This window comes from Chamaea fasciata, unplaced genomic scaffold, assembly GCF_029207755.1.
Source record: "Chamaea fasciata isolate MVZ Bird 193981 ecotype frontalis unplaced genomic scaffold, bChaFas1.0.hap1 SCAF_5, whole genome shotgun sequence".
Taxonomy (NCBI): Eukaryota; Metazoa; Chordata; class Aves; order Passeriformes; family Sylviidae; genus Chamaea; species Chamaea fasciata.
The window spans coordinates 66,944,449-66,971,300 of NW_027094090.1; the positions used below are offsets into that span (position 1 = coordinate 66,944,449).

At 48.1% G+C, this 26,852-nt stretch overlaps 1 protein-coding gene across 1 annotated transcript in view; it reads right to left on the reverse strand.

Annotated features, from left to right (window-relative positions):
- CACNA2D4 (calcium voltage-gated channel auxiliary subunit alpha2delta 4) overlaps positions 1-26,852 on the reverse strand; it is a 118,233-nt gene that overhangs the window by 76,768 nt on the left and 14,613 nt on the right. The window contains exons 8-18 of the mRNA XM_066184695.1: positions 25,607-25,757; positions 23,838-23,912; positions 22,707-22,796; positions 16,003-16,116; positions 15,071-15,149; positions 13,141-13,274; positions 10,290-10,367; positions 8,364-8,444; positions 5,789-5,863; positions 4,999-5,085; positions 1,614-1,685 (exon numbers count right to left, since the gene is read on the reverse strand). Of these exons, the coding sequence (XP_066040792.1) occupies positions 1,614-1,685; positions 4,999-5,085; positions 5,789-5,863; positions 8,364-8,444; positions 10,290-10,367; positions 13,141-13,274; positions 15,071-15,149; positions 16,003-16,116; positions 22,707-22,796; positions 23,838-23,912; positions 25,607-25,757 (1,036 nt within the window). The remainder of the gene's footprint in view (positions 1-1,613; positions 1,686-4,998; positions 5,086-5,788; positions 5,864-8,363; positions 8,445-10,289; positions 10,368-13,140; positions 13,275-15,070; positions 15,150-16,002; positions 16,117-22,706; positions 22,797-23,837; positions 23,913-25,606; positions 25,758-26,852) is intronic.

The following is a 26,852-nucleotide window of genomic DNA, read 5'->3' on the forward strand; positions in this document are numbered from 1 at the left end:
GCTTAAATAAGATATGGAGGGAGAACCAGCTGCAGAACTGTAAACAAAAAGCAACAGCAAACAACAGGCTGTCGAGGGAAGAAAATCTAATGGGAGGAACAGACTCTGCCTTAGCAGCCCTTCTGCACAGGCATCTATCTGTAAGACAAAATAGAACATTTCTCTGCACACTGAAAAAAAAAAAGTGTCTCAACAGCCCTTAAAATTAGAAAGGCTGGATGAAAAGGAGAAATGTGGGTTTCATGTGGAAAAATGGCAACTGGAAAAAATAGCTAAGAAACACAGCTGTGGGAGGGAGAAAAAAAAAATAAAAATGGAAGGGACAGCAGAAAGGAGACTGGGGGCTCCCTGTTCAGAAATATCCTATTGCAGAGAATAGCTGCTCTGTGCAGAGCAACACAGGGAAACAAGCCACCTAATTCAGTGAAGCCCTGGTACCTGGGCACCAGAAATGACAGAAGAGTCCACAGGAACAATCATGAGAGCTGAAAACGCGCAAGTATTTCAAATGCAGATGTTAGCAATGCCCAGGAGAAGAGCGGCAGGGCCATCGACAGGGCCATGGGAGTTGCAAGCAACAAGAACAGGGAGAAAAGACGTAGTGACAAGATGTGAAAAATGTAGTGACAAGATCTAAAAAATGTAGTGACAAGATCTAGCAGGACAACCATTCAGAGGAAGCAGAGGGATGTCTTCATTAGGAAATGCCCCCATGTCAGCAGTGGCTGGGAGCATTTGGTTTGTTGGAATTGGTGTTGACTGTGGCTTAGCATGGGAGCAGTTCAGCCAGCCACTCAAAAAAAAAAAAAAAAAAAAAAAAAAAGAAAAAAAAAAAAAAAAAAAGAAAAGAAAAAAAAAAGAAAAAAAAAAAGCTCTCCATAAAGGATGGAAAATTTCCCTGAAATATAGAAGACTTCTGGGCAGTGTAACTTGCAGGACTCTGGAACACTTCCTAACAGGAAATGATGAAAGCCAAGATCTTCAAGAGACTTGAATAAACGTGAATGAAAAAGTACCAGTGAACATAAATGCACGAGATAATTTTGCACTGATCCCAAAGGAAGATGTATGACCCTGCCCTGGAGCTGGTAGGGAGTGTTCAAAAGTCTCCATTTCACTGGGACTTTTCATAAAACCCTCTGCAAATATTTGCGGAGAAATTTAATCCTGGACCTGGATAAAGGGAATCTCACATTCTGACGAAGTGAGGGACAAAGTTTTCGTGAGTGGTTTTGGGTAGGGAAAGAGGGTGGCAAAATAGCCTCCGAATCTCCTTCTGTCTAAGTCAGTTCAGCAGAGTCTTCCCCTGTTCTAACTCTTGAAGATCTCTGATTAATTTCACAGCCCTGTAAGCAAGGAGCAACGTGCTTTTTGGCTTTGCCTGGACAAAGCAGGGAGCTGAGAGACATCTCCAGCACCTTTCTGAGAGCAGAATCCTGCTAGGTATAACGAGCGCTTCTACTGATGCTCTCTTGTGTTATCTATGCGGTGAAACAATAAAATCCTCACACTCAGGGATGCTGCCCATCAAAAACCGCGTCCTTTGCGGGTTCCTCAGCGTCCACTTCCCATCCACTCCCCTGCGTGACCTGAGCAGAAGGATAATTTCTTACCCCTTTGTCCACGGGGACCTTCACATCCATGGAGAGGTAGCCTGTTTCCCCATTGATCATTGCACTCCTCAGCTGCAGAGGTGAACAACAAGTTTGGTGTTAGTGTCCCCAAGCAGGGCACAGCAGGAATGAACAGAGCCACTGGTCATTAACACGCAGGGGCTGGCAGAAAGAATCACTGTTGGTTTCCCTCTCCTCCCCAGCTCTGTCCTGGCTTCTTTTAAACAGAAATCCTGTTTGCAGCGATCAGAATCCCTGGACAGCCAAGCTGATGAGGGATGCACGATAGTAATAGTTTATCCTGAAAGCTTGTTGATATGTCTTTTAGCAAAAAGAAAGGATCTGGAATCTCTGGGACTGCCAGCCCCAGTTACAGACTTCACTGTTTGGCAGCCAGAAATTCATTAGCACAGTGCTTTGAGAGCCTGGAAGAGGAGAAAACTGAGAAACCCACTAACTCCCTCAGACTGAATCCAAAGCTCTTTGACATTTTTAAAGCTGATTTATAAATCATAGGCTGTATTCAGCACCACTTCTGAGGTGCAGCAAAGCAGCTGTTTAGCACAGCAAAGCAAGGCTGTGTGAGAGCGGGGTAGGCAGTGAGAAGACCACTTCATTCAACCCAGGTTCCAAAGGCAAAATGTAATTTTCACAGTCACTCCCAGCCTCTTGCAAGAAGGATCCAGGAAATTTTTCCACAAGTACAGAGGCTTTGACTTCGCATCCAGCCTGCCAGAGCATATCAAGTCTATTGCTTCAGGCTGAATAGGGAAAAAAAAAAAAAAAATAGGTGGGCAGTAACTTAGTCATTCACAAATTGTTTCCTTACTTCCAGAGACAGGCTCCCATTCAGGTGCTAGCCAGCCCCAACTGCACTGGCTTTACAAGGCCACGGTGTTGTTTATTATGGCTGTTAGATGTGGGTTATTTACAGACCTAGAATATGAAGCTCATGTTTCCCAAGGCCCACATCTTGGAAATGAAAACATTGACTGGTACTGTTACTCCTTTTTTTGGCCAAGAGTGTTTGACCTTCTTCCAGAGCCTCGGAATAACTCTGTTCTGGTCTGACAGCCTGCAGGATTCGCTATGGCTTCTGAGTTTTGAATCACAGAATATCCTGAATTGGAAACAGGGATCATCAAGTCCAGCTCCTGGCCCTGCACAGGACATCCCAAGAGTCACACCATTTACCTGAGAGAATTGCCCAAACACTTCTGGAGCTCTGGCAGGCTGGGGCTGTGCCCGCTGCCCTGGGGAGTTGTTCCAGTGCCCAGCCACCCTCTGGGGGAAAAGCCTTTCCCTGATCCCCGCCCTGAACCTGCCCCGGCACAGCTCCGGGCCGTTCCCTCGGGTCCTGGCGCTGTCACCACCCAGAGGAGATCAGTGCCTGTCCCCTCTTCCCCCCTCAGGGAAGCTGAATGTCACTATGAGGTGATACTCAGCCTCAGCCTCCTCCAGGCTGAACAGACCAAGAGACCTCAGCCTCTCCTTGCATGGTTTCCCCTCCAGACCCTCGGCCCTTCCCCTTTTCCTCCTTTTTCCCCCTCACACTGTGAACATCCCTGTGCTGCAAACCCTGGCTGCAGGTTGCAGCACTGTGCATCACTTGGTGCTTTTCCGACAGTGCCAACCACCTTCCCTCTCCCGGGTTTCTCTTGGCAGCCGGCTGGATTACACATCATTAACACTTGGGCATGTTTTTTTGTGGGTTTTTTTTTCTTTTTTTTTTTGTTTTTTTTCCCCCAGCCTGAATGTGCTGCTTATCAGTGTTGCTGAGATTACACTGCGACTGCTGTTGAGTCTGTCACTGATCTAATGGCACAGCTACAAATCTGAGTGCTGAAATGTTGGCAGCTTTCTGCTGCAGTGGGTGTATCTCGAGAGCCTCTAGACTTGCTGAAGTCACACTGCAGATACGGCTCACGTCACTGAATGTCTCTGCACCCTCTGGCACTGCACCCTTCCTTTCCTCTGGATGATGCAGTGCAGGGACACAAAGTGGCTTTTGTTTCTCATGCTGGTTTCATGATTTATTTTCTTTTCCCCCCCTCTGGATAGTTTTACTCTGATAGCCTATGGGCAGAAACCTTACGCTTGGTGTTGTATTTGCACTCAGGTGTCAGTGTCAGATGGTCAGACAGGAGCCCACTAGCCAAATAAATATGAGAGCAAAGCGAATTTCTTTCATTTCCTGGATTACTATTTTTTTTAATAGCAAACTGAACAAAGAGGAATAGCTCCAAAAGTGACTCCAGTGAGAGAGAAATCTACAATGGGGGCAAAGTCCTACAAGAGAGCAGTGAACCTACACAAAGCTGCTGACAACTTGCATCTTGGTGGCTCCACTGCATGTAAAACCTCTTGTTTTTGTCTTGCTTTCCATGTTACATAGTTGTCTTATGTTCCCTTTCACGATTTGCCACTCCTCCACCTCCCAAATTCCTTTGATGTTGCCTTTGCACTTGGCCTACACTAGTGGCAGTAGCTACTTTGATCCTCTTGCTGCTCTGTTTGTCCTGCCTGTTTAAGTGGATATCTGTAGCATCAGATCCCTTTATCTCAGCAGTCTCCCCTGTAATCAGGTGTCTCACAGCTAATTCTATCTTACTCCAAATTCAGTCCTTATCTTAGTAATTTAAGGATCTGTTTCCTCCTAGTTCTGAGTAAAATAAAACCAGCCACAGAGGAACCTCTCTGTATTCTCATTTTATCTGGGGTCCTCGATGTGCAAAGCAGCACTGCGAAGCTGTTAAAGGTGCATGCTGTTTCTTTATCACTAACAAGTGATAATAGTTTTGCTCAAAAGACAGTAGAAAAAGTGTTTGAGGGACTTTTAAAATCTTTTCTCTCTGGTCAGTTATTGCTTTCAGTGCCTCCGCACCTATGCAACAAGGTGGTTTCTGGATTTTTTTTTCCCCCCCAAGTGTCTAAGTCCTTTATCCTCTGTGTCTGTTACGAATAGTGACTGCAAGCTTTAGTCTCTTGATGAATGCACTTGCTTGCTCCTGATCTCCTTAGCCGAGTGGCTTCGGCTGTGTCCCGCATACTGCACGTGTGGGTGACATCACAGGGCACTGCCACGCTCCTGAACTACGCTGGCTTTGGATTAAGGCAGCATTAGGGCCCTGTACACACAGACTGGCTCCCTGGAGCATCCTTCAAAGCATCCTTCCTCCTCCCAGCACTTCTCCTTTGTTCTGTGAGAAGGAAAACTCATACTGGGAAGAAGCACTTGGCAAGGGAGCTTCATGCTCTTGTAAACCACCCATCTCTCTTAGTCAGAGCCAGTCAGGTACAGAAAAAACAACAGGAGTGCCTCCCACACCTTCCACGCAGGCACACAAAGCTACAAGAATGGCTAAATCCACTTCCTGACACTCACTATTTCATCCTGGTCTTCCCACTCCACTTCTGAGAGATCTACGCTGTTGTAGTTCGGCTTAGGCTTCAGTTTCTTTCCTTCTTTGTACTGGCATGAAAAAAAAAAAAAAAGAAAAAGAAAAAGATTCAGGTAAGTGGCTAGATCACTTCCTAAACTAACCCTGCAAGAATTGGTGCGTAATTTGAAAACTAGGGGTGTCTCATTTCTTCTCTGACCAGGAAAGCAGAGTTTGTGCGAGTTCTTCTTGGTCCCATGTCACTGGAACTAGGGGAGTTCCAGGGGGACAGACAGGGACACAGGTGAATTTACAGGTAAAGGCTGTGGCCCCCTTCTCCTAAACAGACCGGTACAGCACCCTTGCCTGCGGGAAACCAGGTTTTTCCCTGCAGCTAAGAGTATAATCCCATTACCATTCTAATACCAGCAGGAGATCTTCTCGATGGGAGTCAGCCTTTGACTCGGCTCACGGGAGGCTTTTCACCTAGAGCTAATTGACGCAAGAGGGCAATTCCACTAATCCCCGGGCTGAGGAGAAGGGGTGAATCCCACTGGCAGAGGCCAATTGACGGTGGGAGGATAAAGCAGCGCCCTGGCCTGGCTGCGTGTCTGAAATGTAAAATCATCATGAGCATCCCAGCAATGAGGCCAGCTGTCCCTCCTGCTCCTGGGTGCCCGTGTGTGTCAGAGGCTGGTGGCCTTCACTGCCCAAAACCCCCAAAGAAATCAGAGGGAGCCCTGAAATTCACTGTGCTCAGCCAGCAAAGGCTCTGAGACGCGCAGCTCTACGTACCAAAGGCCGGAGGTCTGGGTGGGAAAGGATGTAGCCGTTGTTGGTGTTCAGGAAGGCGTAGCCATGGACACCCAGCTGGAGAGAGAGGCGTAAGAAAAATCAGGATTGTGCTTTAGCTACAAACGCTGCTGTGTAACGGGTGCTGCTGGCACCACCGACGCTGAGAAATATCTTCCTTTTAAAGGTGTTGGCCAGCAGAAAATGGAATCCAGCCCGAAGCGGGTTCCTGCCTGCTCCGTCTGCACTTGGATGCACAAAAGGATGTGCAGGTAGGACAGTGCAGCCCCGGTTTTGTGCCTGAGATGTTTTGGTTTTCTGGAATTCTTTTCCCAGAGAATTTTTCTGTAAACAAGAGACACGTTTTGGTAAACTCTACGTTTTCATTCCTTTTCCCTAGGAGGGACTTCTTCTTGATGTTCCCTCTGGTCTGACCGATGTGCTTGAAGAGGTTTGTCTTTGCTTCACCAACCAAATTGGTCTGTGTAGAATAGTATAAAAAGGAGACACATCCCAAAAACAAAAGAGTCATTTTCAGCCTTCTGAGACTCGAAGTCTGTGTCGTGGTAGTGTCCAACAGGCCAGTTAGCACCCAGAGGCAGACTGAGCTCCCCACAGCAGAGCTGCAGGCGATGGGCAGCGCTGGGGAATGCTGCACAGAGCACAGGAGCAGTGGTGGTGACAGCTCTGTGTGCCCATCACTGCCCTGCAGAGCAGGGAGTGAACAGCGAGCAGCAATCTCACAGAAAACCCTGAAAACCCAGTCGGGCTTCAGAGGAGCTCTGCGTTATGTTTCAGCGTTGGCAAGACCAGACCTAACCCAGGCCAACTGTGCAAGGCTGGAGTCCTAAAATGCTTTTTAAGGAATAGCATAATCTAACAAGAGCAGACACTGGCTGACCTGATCTGCGAGAGATTTCCGAGAGAGCAATTACGCAGCTCAAGCCCATGTGTAATGCAAATTCCAGCTACACCCTGAGCTGCTAAAACCCTGCAGATAGCCAAAACAAGAGGTGTCTCAAGCAAAACAACAATGGATAAAGTTCCTATCTTAAAAAAAACAAAACATTGCAACTCTATTTTCCTACAGAGACAATCCTGAGGGATCCCGGTGGGGAGGTGAGGAGGTAAGTCATTTACAATCTGTCTGTGCATTCAGGGAATCAATTCTGTATTTCACACATCCCAGACCAAAACCTTGGACCGCCTCTGCGTGAAGCAGTTTTCTGAAAAACACGTTTGGCTTAAGTCAGTGTGGCAAGAATGAAACCAAGACACTGGATCAGCAAATTTCTTTTCTGGTCTATTAAAGCTGAACTTTCCCAGCCCAGTAAAAGCACAGTCACTAATATACAAGCTCCAGAGAAATTTTTTCCCCTCCTTTCCTGGCACTGTTTGAAGGAAAGAACAGTGACCCTCCTTAGCCCAGAAGAAAAAAAAAAAAAAAAAGTATATCTGTCCTTTGAGTGACATGGGAAAAGGGAGATGAAAAGGCATTATTCTTATACAGAAAATAATTATATAAAAATTGACCCAACCCAGGCAGCTTTGGATGCTGAGTGCAGGCACCCTGACACCCACAGTTCCAGGGTTGTCTGCAGGATCATTTCCTACAGCTGCCTCTTAACGGTCTGCCCTGCATCCATGTCTGGAAGTGCCACAGAAATTCCCAGCTTCTGACAGCACTCTCAGTCCTGTGAGTCCTCAGCAGTCAGATTTTGGACAACTGCCTCACTGGTAGTAGCTGTCTGGTAGTTAATCAAGAGAAACCAAAAACCTGAAGTGTTGGCTGGAATTGCCAGATTTCATGGTGGTCCTTGGATGTGCTCGTTGTCTCCCCGCTGTGCAGCCTGACTGAACAAAGGGTCACTGCCTGGAATTTCCAGCAGGAACCAAACCAAACAGTGCATCTCTGGGGCAATTTCCTAGGGATGAACTTTTTTTTTTAAAGAGCTAATGGAAAGTCTTTTTGACCAGCAATTCTGGAGAGCGAATGCTCTATCCAGGTACAGCACAAAGTGAGTGAGAGCCAACTTTCTGTTCGCTGTCCTGCCAAGAAACCATCACGCTGATCTGGAGAAAGGAACCTCTAGGCATGACAGGAGAGTTGGCTCTCCACAACCCATTCAGCCCTCAGGTTTTCTGCTCAGAATATTGACAGTGAAACGAGTGCTTTTTTTTTTTATTTTTATTTTTTTTTTGCCAGCTGGCATGGCAGCTCTTGTCCCAATGGGAAGTGGATATAACACTTGAATTCTTCTGGCACATAGAAGAATGAAACCCCTGTCATGTCTGAGGGATCTAGGCTGGTGACCATCAGGATGGAAAGGTTCCATGGCCTTTTGCCAGCCCACTGGATCACCCAGTCCTTGTGCTGCTGAAGCAGCCTAAAAGCTTGTGGTGGTGAATGATTTCACACGTGCTATATAGAAACCACACCCCACCACATCCAGCAACTCTTCCCTCATGCTCCCAGTTTTTCCTGCAGAGCAGAGAAGGGATTTTTCAGTCATGCCCATGGAAGTGTGAGCAGTGACTGTGCTGTGTGAAGGAACCAATTGAATTACCTCAGTCTTACCTTGTACCGTGGAGCAAGTTTTAACAACTCCCTCAGTGGTACATCAGAGCCCACCACGCCCAGAAGAATGCCGTGGGATCGCTTTAAAACAAAGGAGAATCCATTTTCAGAAGCAAAACCTGGGGAGCTGGCTACCTGAAACCACATTATTGTCCTCCTAGTTGTCCCTCACCCGTCCCCTCTAGGCTTGTGTGAAAGTGGTTATTCAAAACCAATTAACATTCTCCATAAAGTCCCAAGAGGTTAGTCCAGTGTTTATGGAATATTTACTACTGTGATTCAGAAGTAACGTAAAACCACTGAAAACAAGTTCTGAGGGCAAACCCCTGCTTTCAGAATGTGTAAATACCAATAAGGTCAAGCAAATAATGCAAACCAACATGAATGGGTTGATTAATCGGGCCTACTAAATCAAATTTTAGGTTCACGAAAACTGTTAACCTAGAAGAAAGGAAATCCCCCCCACCCCCCTCCATGACATGGGAATCTGCTTGTTTAATAAGTGTCTGGAAAGCACTGTGGAAAAATTACACACACTGCAGTGCTGTGTCAATCCAGGCTACAGCCAGCCCCAGGTGGAGAAGGCAGAGAGTCGTTTGTAGGACCTGGACGAAGAGTTTATCCCTCGTAGAGCACTGCTAGGGGACCATTCTCTATTTTAAAAGGATGCTGAGAAATTAGAAACTCTGCAGAAAAGAGTGTCCAAAGGGTTTCAAACCCCAGAAGAAATGCCCTTATCAAATCAAATCGAAATAATTCAACCTTTTTAATCGCCTCAGGATAGGTTTGATTTTATGGCAGTGTAGAAGATGCTCCCCATGAGGACTTACTAAAGGGCGCAGGCTTTTTAATCTGAGGAAGCCATTATGACAGGAAGGTGAGGTCAGACTAATGAAAAGCAGAATTTAGACACCAGTTTTTCACGAAGAGTTAGCAAGCACGATGGAGAGAGCTTGGTCCTGGATGCCTTCCTTCAATGACACTTTTGCCAAAACCAGGGGATTTGGCCCATCACTGTGAGATGGAAAGGTCTGCAATAAACTGCAGACTGGACAAGGAAATGATCTCTTCCAGCCTGAAATTTCACTGTGTTTAAACCAGGCTGGGTTTGAAAATGGAAGGGATAAACCAAGGAGAAGCGTCATATTTAAGGGGTATTTTAAAGAGATGGCAGACTGTCATTCGGACAGATAAATTATCACCCATCCACCCTGCCGGAGGTCTGCTGCCTTCCCTAAGGGCTGGATGTTGGTTCAGAGGCCCTTTGGCTTTAGAACCCTGTTGGAATTACAGAATTTTAGACTTTTTGTGCTGATAGGCACTGACCCCCAAGCAAACACTGCATTGGACCTGAGGCCGTGGAGAAGGCTCCCAAAAATTGAGTGACAGAACTGGGATTGTGGGTGTGGAGTTTGGATAGAAGTGTGTGATATCATAGGGTGGGAAACTTAGAGTATAAGGGTTTAGAATATAGTAATGTATATATATAAAGCAAGATGGAGGTTTTAGGGCAGAGGCTGAGTCCTTCTTTTTCACCTTCTCCTTCGTGGTCTTGGTGGGATTTTGTAATTGGATAGAAAAGTCCACATTGTGGGCCACGGGTGGTTGGTCATTGGGTTAAAAGTAAAAGTAATTTGGGTGTCATTTCTTAACTGGACAGTTTATCCTTAAAAAGCCTTGAAGAGAGAGAGATAGGGCTCCATTTCTAGTTTGTTAGGTAGAAATGCTGTAGAACTCAGAGTCTGTGAGACTGTGATATAGATAAGAACTAATAAACATCCGAGTCCGAACAAGAAATATCATCTTGAGCGTTTAATCCTGGCTCTGGCAAAAAGAAGCTAAAACTCAACAGAACCCCACCAAGTCCCGCTGCCGTCCTGCTGTCCCCTGTGGGGCAGAGGGTCACAGATCCCAAGCCTCACTCACCGTCTCGTTCTTCTTGCTGAACACTGGCATGGCCACCGTGGTCATGAGCAGCAGGCTCTGCGCCTGCGACGCAAAGAGCTGCCACAGAACAACAGCAAGGGCACTTTGTTAGCAAGGGCGGCACCCCGGGGTGTGGAAACCCCAAAAACCCCCTCAGGGAAACTTCCAGGCTTCACCCTGGGAAGATTTACCATAGAGTTCCCTGCCTAGGCGGAAGGAGAAGACTTCCCTCATGGTGTCTTGCAGAATTACGGCCAATTTACCCTGGATTGCTTCCCTCATTGGTCACTTAACCCTGCCCTCCCCAGCTGTTCATCCCTCACACTCCTCTTTTAGGTTGCCTTGACCTTTGTACAGCCCCTGCGCCCTCAGATCATTGCTCACCGACCCTTTATTTAACCCATGAGCAGCGCATGGTCCGTGTCTTCTGCCCATGGTCCCTTCAGCGTGCTGAAATAAACCCTGCCGGAAAATATCATACAGGACGCCCTTCCTGTCTTTCCTCCTCCCAGGTGTGTGTGTGTGTGTGTGGATGGGCTGGAAGTGGCTGTTCCCGTGGCCTGCTCTGAGCAGCTTCTGAAGGAGACACTTGGAGAAGGGAGCAGAGGGGTAAATTTAGATGATTGGCTTTAAGGCATTAGCAGCATTGTGTGGCAAAAGCTGAAAGGCCAAGAAACATTTATAATGAGTTGTAATTAGGAAATAGTTTGGCTTCTGATTGTGATGGCGTGAAGTGTAACGTCTGTGTTGTCTCACCCTTCACATGAGAGTGAAAATAAAATAAAAGCTTTTAGAACGCCTCTCAGTTGCCCCATCCCTGGGTCAGAAAAGGGCATAAATCCGACAAGACAGCATTTTATGATCCTGCCTCAGTGCAGTCACTGCAATTCCCAAGATCCCAGATGTGAACTGCAACTGGCCTCCCACACTGCTCAGGAAACAGATGGCAGCGCTTGTCAATGCTCTGTGTCCAAGAGGTTGTGGGATGGATGGATGGATGGATGGATGGATGGATGGATGGATGGGATGGGAGCCAGTGAAATGCATTGAGGAGTTGTTTCAATGAAGGGACAGGAACCTGTAGAAGTGGTGGCACAATTTATACCCACCACTCTTCATGAGCGTGAACACTTATACAGTGAGTGCAAAGACCACCAACACAAGCAGCACAGAACGGAGAAAAGCAACACAAACAGGAGCAAAATCACAAACAAGGTGCCATCTATACCACAAACATATGAATACCACAAATGAGAAACACCACAGACAAATATTTCAATGACACAAATACACACAAAGCCTACTTATATACACTTGTCACTCTGCCATCTAAGCTCAGGAAAAAGAGACAGAGTCACCATCCAAACGGACACACCACGGAGAGTTTTCTCTGTGAGGGACACAGGACATGCATGTGTGTAATGGGATAAGAGATGTTCCCAATTCCACAGAGGACAGATGCTCTAAAAGCACGTGAGGGGAGGTAAAACAGACAAGCCATTTGCAAAGGAGTCTCCCAAACGTGCCTAGCTATCAAAAGATTCTAATCCTTTGTTGCCAGCAGCATCACTCCTTCCACCCCTGGTTTGGTGAGGTGAGGAGCAAGGCAGGAAATTAAGCTCCTGTCCCTGTTACAGAGCAGGCTGGGAGCCACGGAGGGGCAAGTCAACGATCCAGTCACTTGGTGGAGATTTGGACTTGCTAGCTCGGGTTACTTCTCCGGTTGATTTTTTTGGTGGAATCTTCCCATTCAGAGCAGCACTCACGCTAACGCACAGCAGGTAAACGTCTCTCCCGCTTATTGGGCGTGTGGGAAAAGAGATCAGGGGAATCAAACTACTGCACAGCACGGACAGCCCCACCTACTCTGAACCCACAGCACAGCTCCCCAGTACATCCAGCATTTCCCTCTCCTCTTCTTGCCAGCGCAAGAGGACTCTGAGTGCTGCAGCCCCCACCCCCTGCAGATGTACAGGCCAGCTGTGGCTGTGAGGGCTGGCACTGGCACACAGGGAAACGGCACAAGCACAAAACACAGGCTGCAGTTACCTCCTCAGACTGGGGCAGCTGGTGAGAGACACGGATGAACACATAAATGAGTACACGAATGGAGGAATGAACCAAGGACAGGAGGGGTTGGGACAGAGGAAGAGAACGAGACAAGAGGCAAGACGCAAGATGCAGAAATAAAATGTGCAGCAAACAAATGCCTGTGGCTGCCTTGGGGAGCGTGACCCTGTACACCAATGCCAGAGGTGGCAAATCTGCTGATCAAATAAACTTCCTGGGCAATTAAGAGCATTTCTGGAGGCTTGGATTAGTACACTCAAGTACCATGCCCCAGCCCTCATCTGGCACAGCTCATGCAGCAGAAGATATTCCACCCTCAGAGAGCCAAGTGTCTTTCCCACAGGAAGAAAACAAAGCAGTGCTGACCGGTCCTTTGCAATGCGTGCTTTGCCCACAGGGCTGGGCTCAGGACCACTGTGCCGGGTTACAAGGAGCAAACAACTTGCGGTTAGCTGCTGGGCTGGAGGGAATCAGCCTCTGTGACCCCGCCCTGAGGCACGAATTATTGTGTGAATAATCCTTAGAGAAGGGAACCCGCTTGCACAGAGGCACATCTCAGGTGACGCTGTGCCTGTGTGATCAGTCCTGGGCACCGGAGTCACCGCAGATCCGTGTCTGAGCCTGCACACACCCCTGAGCTCCAGGAGCGAGCAGAAAAGGAATATTGTCTGTCTCAGCAGAGCCAGAGACCAGTGGTTTCTATCAGTCCACCACCTCCTGGCTGGCTTCACCTAGGTGTGAGGGCTTTGCTTGGGTTTTGGCTGGCGCCGGGGGTGCTTACCGCGCTGTCCATGTAGGCCTCGGTCCAGATGATGTCGTGGTCGTGGTTGATGACCATGGGCCTGCTGAGCACGTGCAGGTACTCCATGACATTCTCCTGGACGTCTGCCAGCGTGGAGATCTGGGTGTAGTAGCCTTCATGGAGAAAGAGAAGTGTGAGCCACTCTCCCCTGCTTCTAAACGGGTGCAAAGCCAGAAAACTGCACGCCGGATATCCACCCAGGTGGGCAGTCTGCTCTTTGGAAAACGGGCCTTGACACTGAAGCACCTGTGGAAATCTAGAGTTTCAAAGCGGTGCTTCTGTTCTTCTAAAAATGCTGAAGCAACGTGCGAGACGAGAGTATTGATACAACATTTGTGCAAAGCAGATGCAAAACGTTGCTTTGGGTCTCGGGAAAAACCTCCCACTAATCAGACTGCCTTTAATCTGGAAGGCCAAATGTACACAAGCAAAGTTTTTCACCAGGTTACCCACCTGCCCTGCCCTATTTTATATTGAGACCGAATTCCCACCTCCCCTTCCAGATTTTTTCCTGCACTCTTCAGTCTGCCTCCCAGCTTTACATCCAAGGATGGCAACTGCTTCCATCTACACATTTTTGTTACCTGGTTATTCAGAAGAAAGCATTCTGACATTTTACAGTGAACCAACAGTTCCCTGAATTCTCTGTCAATGATCTCCTGGCTGAACGTACGATCTGAAACCCAGGGGTTTCAAAATATTACGAGTAATTCACAGTGCTAATTAGATGAATGCTTGAGCCTTGAGCATCCCCAGCTCACTGGCGTTCTACAGGCCAGCAACTCTCCTGTCAACTGTCTTCAGCAGCAAATGTTCCCATGCATTTCATGCTCTGCTGGAAAACAGTTTGTACCCAACACCCAGCTTCAGTTTTCCCTTCCTTTCTGATGTCTCCAGAGGCCAGGCCATGCCTAAACATGGATGGATTTTTCTTTCCCCCCTCCCCTCTTTCTTCCTTTACTCTTGCAGACCCTGACAGTGCTAACTTGACTTCTTAACCGGCTCCAAAGGCACAGAGGTGACTCACCTACTGTGGATGGATTGTTCTCATTCATGTAATTTCATGCCAGTTAGAGAGAACAGTGGGTTTGGGGTGGGATTAACAGGCTATTTTGGTACCTCAGTGAAAATCACTTACGCACAAAGAATTTGGCCAGGTTACTGGGGTTAACCCGCAGACCTCGCGAAAATTGCTGTACAACCTTTAAAGCAGCAATGTTTGTTTTATAACTCAGCCTGAAAGATGTCAGGCTCTCTGACAGAGCTTTAGACAGATTGTCAAAAGCCACCAACTGGGACACAATGAGCACAGGGGACTTAGGTGGACTACAGCCAGCGTGGATCTCGGTCACGGTGTCCCTTGGCACGGTGACAGCAAAACCTGGTGGCGCAGCATGGAGGACTTGTGTTAGCTGGACACAGGCATGTGGGAACTGACAGCGGTCACAACATGGATTCTCAGGCTCCAGGCAGTGCCTTGAAGCCAGTGGGAAAGCCAAGGACAGAACTCTCTCAGTCTGGCCTGGGAAATGGTGAGGAGGAACCCGAAACAATCCCTATAAACAATCCCTGTAGATCTCCTCCTCCTGACTGACACCTGGTGTTTTTCCACCTTGTTTGCTGGTAGAGATGTTTATAAAAAGGTGGTGCCCTAAAGGACCAGCCCTATTCGTTGTACCCAAACACTGCATTAAAGAATCTGTCTTTCAATAAACTTTGCTCTAAGCCCTCTGGAGAATTCAGAGTTCTGTGTGTCATTACATGAGCCGTCCTGAATTGTAACGACACAGGCACACTTCAGGTGGGCCGGCAGGGTCTGCTTTTCCCTTAGCTTGAATTCCACGCTTGGTATTCAAGCCCCAGCAGTGGTGGGTGAGCCTGGCAGGGGTGCAGGGCTCCTGCTCAGCACCTTTGTTGTTGCAGGCGATCCATTTCACGTTGGGGGCGAAGGTGACCTCCCGTCCGATGAGGTACGTGAACACCCGCACCTGGGAGGATGCAAAGGCAGGAGAATTAGGCTGGGATGGGCCGTCAAATCCGCGTGGCAGATGTCTGGCGTCCCCTTCTCCACTGGTGTGAATGTGGGGAGGGCAGCAGCTCTGCCTTCGCACAGAGGCAGGAGCCTCTCGTGCCATTTGTTTCCTGTTTTGTGGCCTGGAACTGAATTCCCAATCACAATAAGCCCAGAAAGCCAAGCAGCACCCGGGATCATCTGAATAACAAAGCAAAAGTGCAAATCCTGTTTGATTTTATGATAGCAGCTCTGCCAGGCACTCATGCAGAGAGATTTATAGCTGCCAGGAATCCTTTACCCAAGGGAACAGCTGGCCACATGAATCATTTAGAGAGAGTTCTACCATTTTTCTTGCGTTCGACCACCAACAAAAGAGCCAAACCTGAAATAAAACTCTTTTAACGGCCTCCTGCTCTGGTCTCTCAGTGGGCTGCTTCTCTCCCTTTGTGCATGGCTGCTAGCTGGGAGGAGGCAAACAAATAAATCAGGAGGGTTTAGGATGAGCAGTGGTCTATTCTGCTTTCACAGCCAGCTCTGCCAGAGCAAGCCTGTAATCACAGACACCAGAGGGAACAGGGCTGGAGGGCACCCAGAGAGGCTGTCTGGATCATTCCCCTGGCCACCATCAGAACTCAGAACAGCCAAACCTTTCCTGACCAGGACCAATTACAAACAGCCCTGCGCGGGATTCAAACTCTTAGCGAGAGCTGGTTTTTAATTTGGAAATACTCAGCTCAGTCTTTATTATCAGGAGGACGTTTTGGTTGGCCACACCTTTAGAGCAGCACCTTTCCCCTCCCTTCCTGTCCATCCCTTCCCAGACAAACCTTCCGATCGGGCCAGTTGTATTTTTCGAACACAGCTTCGTAATCCTCCACGGCTCCGTCGGTGATCAGCATGATGGCTTGGTTACACAGACCTCCCTGGCCAGCTTCTCTGAACTGCAGGCAGAGAGGGAGAGCACAGCTCAGCCCAGCCCAGGCCGTTTCTGAGGAACTGCGCTCTATTTATTCACGGCGGGCCACATCCTGACTTCCACTTGCGCACCTCACGCTGCTCAGAGAGAGGATTGTGTGCTCTCATATAGATTTATTTATACAGCCCTGCCTGGCACGTGCAGACACAGGAGAAGCGAAATAATGAGGAGAAAAGAAGTGCTGTGGAGGAAGGCGGCGATTCCCTGCCGCTTCACGTCTCGCACAGTCACATGAGCTTATGCAAAACAACTATAGATTGACCACAAACGCGGCAATTCTGAATTGACGGCACTGTCACTTTTCGTGGCAGAAAATGTGAGAGGAGTGTGAAATCAGACTCATTATTTCAGGGCGAATCCATCAATCTGCCAAAGGACAGCAAGGAAAGGCAGGAGCATATGAAAAAAGGAAGGCTACTGCCATGGGAGCTGGGAAAGGTTATGGATGTGCCAGACAGAGAGGCCAAAGCACGAGATGAAGAGTGTCCAGGAGACCAACTGAGGGGTGACTGAGGTTGCATCAAACAGCAGCAATTTTAAACTGGAGAGGATAGTTACAGCTTATAAATGAGAAAAAAAAAAGGTATCCAAGTGGCAAGATTGATTGCACAGACTGAAATCCCTGGAGGGGAGGACAAGGGCACAGGCAGTGAGCTGGGGGTTTTTAGATGTTTCAGGGTTCAGTTCCCAGCTCCTTTGGGGTTTGGTAACGCTGTGTTACCACAGACAAATGCCTTTACCAACGCGGCTGGTCCTGTGGTTCCACTGCAGATGAACACCATGACCGTGAGCACCTCAAAGCCAGTTGACACCTATATTATTTATATTTTTGACCCAGTAATGACCACCCAAGGACTGCAGTGTGGACCTTTTTCACCCAATTTGAAAAAAAAAACCCACCCAAAACCAAGAAGAAGAAGGTGAAGAAGAAGAAGGACTGAGACAACTCCCCAAATCCTCCATCTTGCCCCATATACATTACTATATACTAAAATCTTAAATCTAAGTTTTTCACCCTGTGAGATCACACACTTCTATTCAAACTACACACCCACAACCCCAGTGCTACCACTCAATTTCAGAACGTGTTCCTCCTCTCTCCTGTCCCCAGAGCAGCACATCCAGAGTAAAGGCTGAGGTTGTGCAGCAGGAACCAGCACAGGATGCTCTTAGGAGCAAACCAAAGGAGAAAAAGCAGGTGAGAGCCACATGGGATGGTGCTAAAGACCAGCAGGTGGGAAAAAAACCCAGAGCCTCAAGTGAGGTATTTCTAGGACAGAGAGATCAACCGGGCACAGATTAGCAGAGAGAACAGTGTGAGCGTCCACCAGGGAGGCTCAGGGTGCAGGAGATGCTGTCAGAGTGAGGCTCAGATCGCAGATATATGAACCTTGTGGTCACAAAAGCAGCTTATTCCAAACTGCTGCAATCTACAATGTGTCTGTGTAGGTTATTATTAAATTAGCACTCAATGAAGGTCCTCATTTCATCCAACCACCTAAGATCTCTTCATAAGGCTTACTTCAGACCTCATAATACCGAGATACTGAGAAATTAGACGTTGTATCAGAACCAGCAATCTCCTAATTACAGGAGTGGATGATATTTTCGACGGGGAAAATGAGATCATCAGTGTCATAGAAATGGAGATTAAAAAGACAGATTTAGAAAACAAACGAACAAGAGGTAATCCCTGGTTTTTAGGTCCTTTGTGACTGGCTGCAGCTGTAGCAAATGATCTGAGAGCATTCGCAGCAAGCTCTGAGCATAATTCCCCGCTCTGACTGAAGCCTCAGGAGCGTGAAAGAAGGGGAGATGAGGAATAACATGTCCACGGCAGAGATGTCTGAAGAGATTCAGGCTAGAGCCGGGTCAGTGAAGGAGGCACAGGGCCTGTGTTCTCCTGCATAACTTCAGTCACGTTGCCAGCACTGACAGGCATGATCTAATTAATTCAGGGTCACAGTCTCTTGTACTCCCTGCTTTGCTCGCTGCCTTTCACTCTGCAGTTCCAGGCTGGCTCGGGGCTCCCGGAGCAGCGATAGGAACCATCAGCATCGCCCAGAGATGTGCAGGCACCGTGCTGATTGTGTGCAAGCCTGGCCAGGGCACTGAGCAGCCTCTCTCCATCTCCTCCCGCCTCACTGTTATGCAGAACCGCCTCAGGAATGGCCTCCAGGACTACTGAAAATTCAAACTCGGTGCAAAGCCTCTCGTGGGGAGAAAATCAGCGGTAGGCAAGAAAACAAAGCCAGCGAAGGAGAAACGAGAAAGAGCACTGAGCAAAAGAGTAGGAACTGGGAAACAGGAAATTCTGAGCTTGGCATGTCCTGAAAAATGTGCTGCAGAATCCAGGTCCATGAAAATGTGACTGGAATCGAGAAACAATTTCTAAGTGTTCAGAGAAGAAGCAGGAAAGGGAGTAGAAATAATATGATGCCAGATGATAAAAACCAGAGGGAGATGGTCAGGCAGAGATGCTTTGGAGCCTCCATCCTTTATCATCAAAAGGAAAATATTGTAATGGCTGGGTGCCTGCTGAAGTGATAAGAAACTAAGAAAAGGATGAATGAATTAGAGGCAGGGTCACAAAGAGGCAGGGTTAAAGAAAAAAACCCAACTAATTGAAAGCATTTGAATGATCTGTTCTCAGCGTGAAGGGAAAGAATTGCAGGAGGTGTGGCTGAACTCCTTGCCTCATGGGCTGAGACCTGACTAGGAGTACGCAAGATCCCAAAGGATGAAGAGATAATCGATAGAAGACACAGCAAATGGATGGATAAACTGACCTTAAACATCGAGCATGCTGCGTCTTGTGAGTGCGCAAATGAAGTGCACACCAGTGAGACACGAGAGGCCGCAAGCCTTTGTTCACTTAATTCAGCAGCCAGGTTCATCCTTTTTATGGCACCAGTTGGCTCAAGTTACTCAGAATTTTACGTCTCACTGAAATCCAGCCTGTTAACCGGTTCCATCATCTTTTTTTTTCCCACCTCTAGCCATTCTGGAATGTCCCACCTCAAGGTTCCTGGGACTTCTGATTAAATCAGCCTGGTGGTAAGGGCAAACATCATTCCAAGGTGGCCTTGGGAAGCAGAACTCGGCTTTTCTTGTCCTCCACGGGGTGGGGAAAGCAAGAGCTTTCAAAATGCTTGCCCTGAGCGTATCCTGAGAAAGGAGGACACATGCACGTCGGGGAGGAGAGGCGGTGGCTGGAACACAGAGGAGGAGGAGGAGGAGGGTGGATACTGCCTGGGGAGGGAGGCTGCGGAGACACATCAGCTGGAGAGGAATTAACGATGTGACAGCGCCTGGGAAAAACAACGTCGCTGTTGTCTGACGTCCTGTTAAAGAGGACTACGGTGTGTAAAACAGGGAAAGCAATTATTCTGCTCTGCTTAGCGCCTGATGGCTCTCAGCTACAGCACTCACACGCCGTTGGGAGGACGGTGTTTCAGGGCAGGCAGAACAAAGGGGTACAAATCCTGCAGGGAAAAGGGGAGAGAGCAAGGCAGGACCAAGCTTGTTGAAACAAGGAAGAGAAGAGGGCAGCGAGATGGATTAAAACTTAATAAATAAGAAAAGACCTCGAAAGACAGCACTTCACACACACCAAAGGATTTGGAAGCACTTCATAAACGTGTGCTTAAGACCACGGTTTCCCCGGGATGCACATTTTGGTGGAAGCCCTTGGTTTGTGGCTAAATTGAAATGGAGAGTTCAAGTGGTTTATTGAGCATGGCAGAGAGGGACAGGGGGGACTCCGGCTGACTGCTCTCCTGACGCTGCTCTGCAAATTGCATCCCGCATTAAAACATGCCCCGTCGTCTCCCCCAGAGATGATGGAGGAACACAAAGACAGTGAGAGGTTTGTGCTCCTCTTCAACCCCTCTTTGCCACTCACACCTCATCGAGTAGGTCTCTGCTGGGCTGTTAATTCTGTGAGCAATTGGACTGGGGAAAATTACCAGGGAAATTTCCCAGGCGCTTTCATCACAGATATTATTCCAGGCTGTCTGTTGTAATCAGCAGAGGCTGTTTCATCAGCGTGATGTCGCGGTTTTCGTCCTCCTGCGTGTGCTCCCGTGAGCAGTGACAGGAGAGGCTGTGAGCAACAGCTGAGAGGGGGAATTCTGCCTGATGAGAAGGGGGTGAGCAATTCCACCGATGCCTTAAGTTTTATCTTTCATGTATTTCGGGTTCTGTGCTGCCCAGGGGTGCAGCTCTGAGCTCACAGTCAGTGTCACTCAGCTCTGCACAGAACAGGGACACAAATCCTTCTCCTGCTGCACACCAAGGACAACTCTCAGCCCCAAAAGCACAAACAAGGGTGGGCTGGAGGGAGGGACAGGAAGGATGGGACCTCACAGCCTGGAGCTGGAATTGGACAATTCAACCCCAAGATGCAAATGGACCAAAACTTATCAAAGTGTGAGACCTGGTGACCATTTGTCCATTTCGTGACCATTTTGGGTCCATTTTGTGCCCAATTTGGGTCCACCTTGGGTGTAGCCCTGGCCAGGCTCTTGTCCTGCCCAAGGTGGATCCTGGAACCTTTCAAGAAATCCCTGCTTTATTCTCTAGCTCTGTCCAGTCTCTCTTCCAGCCTTCCCAAGGCATCACCACCAAAGTTCCCCTTTCTGCTGGCTGTGACTGCACAGATTTTGATGAAAGCCCTTTTCCTTTGCCGTTACCCAGACAGGTGTAAGAAACTCGAGGAGATGATTTCAGAGAGCCCATAAACCACACCAGCACCTGGCAGGGGACTCCCTCTTGCCTTGAGCCGTGGCACTTGCAGAGCCTGGGGTGCTCCAGCTGCTGCTGTTAAGGCCCCCTGTGTCACACATGTCTTTGGTAACGAAGACACGGTTTGCGAAGCTCCGTTTTGTGTCCAAGGCAGAGAAATGACACCTTTCCCCATCTGCCGGTGCTCAGATGGCTGAGCCTTCTCCCCAGATCCAAGGTGGCAGCAAAAGGCGGGAGGGAAGCAGCCCTTCCCCTGGCGAGTGAACAACAGCAGAAGGTTTTATCACCACTGGGTGCTGCACTGTCCCGAGAGCAATCTCAGAGCTGTTTAGAGCTCATTAAGCCAGAGAGAATCAACAAGAATCAAGATAAGTGATGACTACTGAAAATGGTTGACTGCATTTTTTTTAATGCTAAACAGAGAGAAAAACAAATTCTTTACCCACCAAGGAGTTTCTTCTCTGCTACTGCAGTGGAGTCACCTTAGTCCACTGGGGTGCACGGGCAACACTCTCTCCCTGGAGGTATTTTTGGCTCAGCTGGGTCGGTGGGGGGACGTATTTTGTCTCAGCTTTTAGGGCCCTTTCCAACCCAAGCCCTTCTATGATTCTGCGATCCACAATCCCACTACAGGCAGTGCCATGAGGGGCTGGGGGTGTTCAGCTGCTTCTTGCTCCTTTTTCTTGTCACCATTCCTTGAGAAGCAGAATTAATTCGTATGTTTACCTGCAGGCTACTGGATTTCCCCATTCACACGAGGCAATGAATCATTTATGGCTCTTATCGGAGGGATTAATTCTCCTGTGCCTGTGATTTCCTCCCCAAGCGCCCATACTCAGCAAAGTGACATTGAAATAAATCTGCAGTGCAATCTTGCATGTCTTCATTATCATCCCTGCTCACTAACAACATCGCTTACAGGCAGAATTGTGGCCCTCAGCTGATCAGGTGTATTTCATGTTTATCTGCAAAGGTGTCTGGGCCATGCCCGTTCACAAAGAAAACTCCTGAGGCCACGAGCCCTGCTGGCTCCTGATCCCTCCTGGGCAGGGGCTGGTGGCTGTGGACATCATGCACAAACCAACACTCTCCCTGAGATGGGTGAGCCCTGCACAGCTGGTCACAAGCCTGAGATCCATGAGATGGGCTCCTGCCTGCTCCCCACTGCAGCCCCCTGAGGGGGGGAGAGGAATGCAGGGGTGTTGGAACCCTGGAAGCTGAGAATTTTGGGGACTGACCCTCAGGAGAGCACTGCATTGGACCTGATGCCATGGGAGAGGGCTCCCAAAATTGAGTGACAGCACTGGGATTGTGGGCGTGGAGTTTGGATAGAAGTGTGTGATATCACAGGGTGGAAAACTTAGCGATTAAGGTTTTAGAATAGAGTAATATAGATATAAAGCGAGGTGGAGGTTCAGGGTGTTGGCTAAATTCTTTTTCCATCTTCTTCTTCATGGGTCTGGGTGGTGTTTTGTAATTGGGTAGAAAAATCCGCATTGTGGGCCACGGGTGGTTGGTTATCGGGTGAAAAGTAAAAATAATTCAGGTGTCATCTCGTTGTTGGACAATTTATGCTTAAAAGACCTTGGAAAGGGTTAGAGACAGAGCCATTTTCTACCTTGTTAGTTAGAACTCACGACTCATGAGACTGTCACGTAGGCAAGAATTAATAAACACTGAGTCTGAACATGAAACTGTGACTCCTGAGCATTAATTCCAGCTCAAACAGAAGAAAAGAAGATTAAAAACCCCACACAGCGGTGGCCAGGGACACTCGTGCCACACACAAGCACCAGCACCAGCTCTTACCTCTCTCAGGATTTTGAAGGACTCTGTCAAAGCCTTGTTCACAGTCCCCACTCCTTTTGCCTGCAGCTCCTCCACCAGCTGCTTGAAGTGCTGGCAAGAAGAGAGGACAAAGCACAAAACCCAGGGGTGAGTTGCAGGCAGGCTGTTCCCTGTGAGCAGGGGAGGGAAGGGTAGCCCAGAAAAGGCTGTGCCCATGCAGCTCTGCAGGGCAGGACTGCATTCCTCAGGCTCTGGACCGTGAGCCACTCACAATCCATGTAAGATCATGGAAGGGGCACAACGACTGGAAATCTGACTTTCCCTTTTGTGCTCCTTCAGGGAAAAAAAAAACAAACCCCAACAAACCCAAAACAACAACAAAAAACTCCCCAAAACAAACAAACAAAACCCACAAAACATCCTGTGCACCCAAAAGCAACAGGATGGGGAAAAAGAAACAAAAACGGAATGTTTGTCTTTAACACTGATGTGCTTAAATTAAACCCTGTCTGCAAGGTGGTGTCTGGTTTGTTTGGGAATCCTTTGGGAAACACTGCAGAAGACACAAACCCTCTGCAGGCATAGCCTGTGCCCTAGGGCTAATCTGGGAAAGAACTCTGGCTGTTGAAGGCGTACAGGGATGTAGAAATACAAACCAAACAAATTGAAAGGGGAAGGGAAAAACAAAAACCAGGGGGAGAAGCTAGAAACGCCAGCCAGGCTGGAGGGTGGTGGAGCAGCTGGGCACAGGCTGGGCCACCTCAGGGCTGCTGAACCCTCCTGGGTCAGGGCAGCAAAGCCCCTCCTCAGAGAGGGCTTGCTGATGAAGGATCAGGCCAGGTTGAGCACATGTTCACCAGGAAAGGAGTGATTATTCTCATTTCTGAGGGCTCAGGAGGTGGCTAGGATGGACACCTCCCGCCCTCTGCACACAGTTTTTAACCAGCTCTGCTGGTGGTGCAGCACTGGGGACACACACAGGGAAGCTGTGGCCGCTGCTTGGTGTAATCCAGGGTGAACCTCAGAGCCAGAACTGCTGCTGAAATGCAAACCCTGCTCCCTGTCCCTGGAATTTCACATCTCAGCATCCCCGCCCAGCTCTGCTTCCATGCAGAGAGCTCCCTGAGTGACACCGAGAGGGGCTGTACTCACCTCTCTGTTATCTCTGTCTGCCTGCACCAGGATGCCCTTAAAACAGGGCTCCACGAAGTGAACGTAATCATTGTACTGCAGAGAGAAAAGGGAAACAAAGGGGCTGTCACGGGGGGGAAAAGTCACAAAATGGCTTCATGTCCTAGGTGGATGTTCCGAAGACAGCACGGAGCATCATGCCATTCTATACCCATTTTATGGCATTCTATACCCATTTTATGCCATTCTATACCCATTTTATGGCATTCTATACCCATTTTATGCCATTCTATACCCATTTTATGCCATGCCATACCCATTTCCCTTAAATGTTGTTTATAGTGATCATGGCAAACCAGGCTTTTGGCGAATCTTCTGTTTGTTTGAATTATACATTAATTACAGAGTTTTGCTGAGTTCTTGCTGAGCATATCTACACATCCAAAGTTACTTTTTTTTTGTTTTTCCTTCCCCACTCACACCACAAAGTTTTTACTCCCACTTCATGAACTTGTCTCCCTGGCCTTGCTTCTGGCACTTTTTTTTTTTGCACACAGTTTTGACTTCTGGAGACTTTGTGAGCCCCCAGGCAGCAGCTGGACTTTGCAGCCCGAGGCTGGAAGCCTCTGGCGAACAAGAGCGAGCCAGGTGAGCACACGTCCACTGGGCTGGGATAAACTGGGGCAGTGGATGATTCCAGGCTGGTACACGTGGGGTAAAGCTGGGTAAGGCCCCTGTGAACCTTTTCCTGCAAGGTTCAGGAGAGTGCAATTCCTCAGATGCTCAGCTGATCAATAGGAGCTCAGGTCAGGCTTTAATGTCTCTGAGCCAGCAGGTTCTTGGTGCGAGTGCAGTAAAGGAATATATATATATACATATATATAACATGGTATTTCTGGGATTGTTTTTGAAGAGCAGATGATATTTCAAACTCCTTAATGACTCCCCTCCGTTTTTTCTGCCAACGCTGTTCACTCTTCCATCTGTCCAGTCATATAAAGACAGAATTGTTGCCACTGGAGCTTCTAATTAGCTAACATAAGAAGCTATCAACAAAAAAGCAGAATTTATATCTCAGTGGCTGTGCCCTGGCAAGCAACCATAGAAAGAAGCCTGGGGAAGGAGATGGTGTTTGAATTAGCTTTGAAAACGAGAAAGTGAGAAGCCTTTAACGTGGCACCAGTCTTGCTGTGAGTCACGGGAAGAAGTTTTGCTTTCTGTGGTCAGTGGTGGTGGTTCCCTGTGGGAAACCAGCCCATCCTCACCCTGCCAGGGCTCAAAAAGGGACAACAGAGTGGCCCCTGGGCCTTCCTGCAGGCCCAGCTGATGGACTCAGAACTGTAAGGACAGCCCTGCAGGATGCTGGTGCACAAAAAGGCGCAAGGTGGAAGTTTTCTAGCCTGGAAAAATTATCCTGAGGATTACACTGCTGCTGCTGGACCCAAAAACAGTGTTATGGCAAGCCAGGGGAATTATTAGCTCAGGTCCCTGCAAGCTCAGGCGTCTCCCTGCAGCCCTTTGTTTTATCTGCTGCGGTCACATCCCTGTGAAAGCAAAAAGATGCAGCCAACATCATCCCCCGTGGAGGAGGGATGAAACGAGCCGGCAGCCAACCCTGCTGACCACACAAAGCTGCCTTCCCCAGGGTAATTTGGGGTAATCCCCCCCTCCAGCACTGGTGCTGCTCTAGGTAGATCACTGTGGTCTGCTGAGGGGGGAGGAGGAGGAGGAGGAGGGTGTGAGGCAGCTCAGCACGGGGATGGATGGAGGCATGATGGAGGCAGACGTACTGCAATGATGTTGACAAAGTCGTTCTCTCCCAGGGTGTCCAAAATGGTGACGATGGTGTGCTTGGCAATGGTCATCCTCAGCCCCTTCATGCTGCCACTGACGTCCACAATGATGACAATGTCCTTGGGAGAGGTGGCAGCCTGGATGTACCTGCACAAGGGAAGAGCAGGAGGAGGCAGGTGAGAGCCAGGGAGGAGGAATGCTGGACGTGCTGCTGGCACCATGACCACAGCTGTCCCCAGCCCCTCACTGGGACATCCACACCTCACTCTGGTACCTCCAGGGCATTCTCTGTCCTTGGATAAATCACATCTTTAGGATGGTTTTGCTGACTTTATCTGAGCCAGGGGTTACGTGAGGATTAGTGCTGAAGCACCAGCAGCCCTCAGAGGGGGTGTGCAAACACAGATGCAAATTCCTGCCGCACACACGCACCCCAGAGCGACAATGGTTCTGCTTTAGCCACGCTGAGCAGGCTGAATAAACACACCACAGCTCTGAAATTTAAACATATCCCCAGTCACACAAGTGCAATTCCCACCTGGCACACGTAGGATGGGAAAACTTGCTGGGAAAACTTCCTAACCTGCTGTTACCTTCGTTCGTCTACCCTGTTATAAATACATATTATATAATTGGCTTTTCGCAAATATTAAAACGAATACTATATATATTTTATATGTATATATATATATATGTATATATATACACAATTATATGTATACATGTATTTTATATTAAAAATATATTATTAGAAAATGATGTATTAATACAGTGTGTTATGAATATATATTATAAAGTTGACTTCCTGTAAATATTAAATGCTCTGCGTATAGTTTTTATTCCTGCTATTAGTAAAACTTATACACAATAGTTAGATAGCTGATATGGAGTTATGCTCATAACTAGGCAACCTGTTTAGTTAAAATAACTAATCCAGGGAACATGTAATGGAAACCCTGCTACTAACATGCCAACGATCAACACCAACTGTCTATAAAAAGTAAAAACCAAAGCCCAAACTAAAAATAATAACAAAAACCACAACCAAAAACCAGGCATGCTCTAAAAAAACAAACCCCTCTTCCAAAAAAAAACCCCCATACTAAACAGTTCCTAAAATATAAAAACTAATTTGTAAAAAGAAAAGTAAATGTACAACAAACTAATAGAATAAAAAAAATCCTCTAAAAATAACAGGCTGTGCACTTGGCTGAACGCCAAGTCGCCCAGCCTAGTCGTACT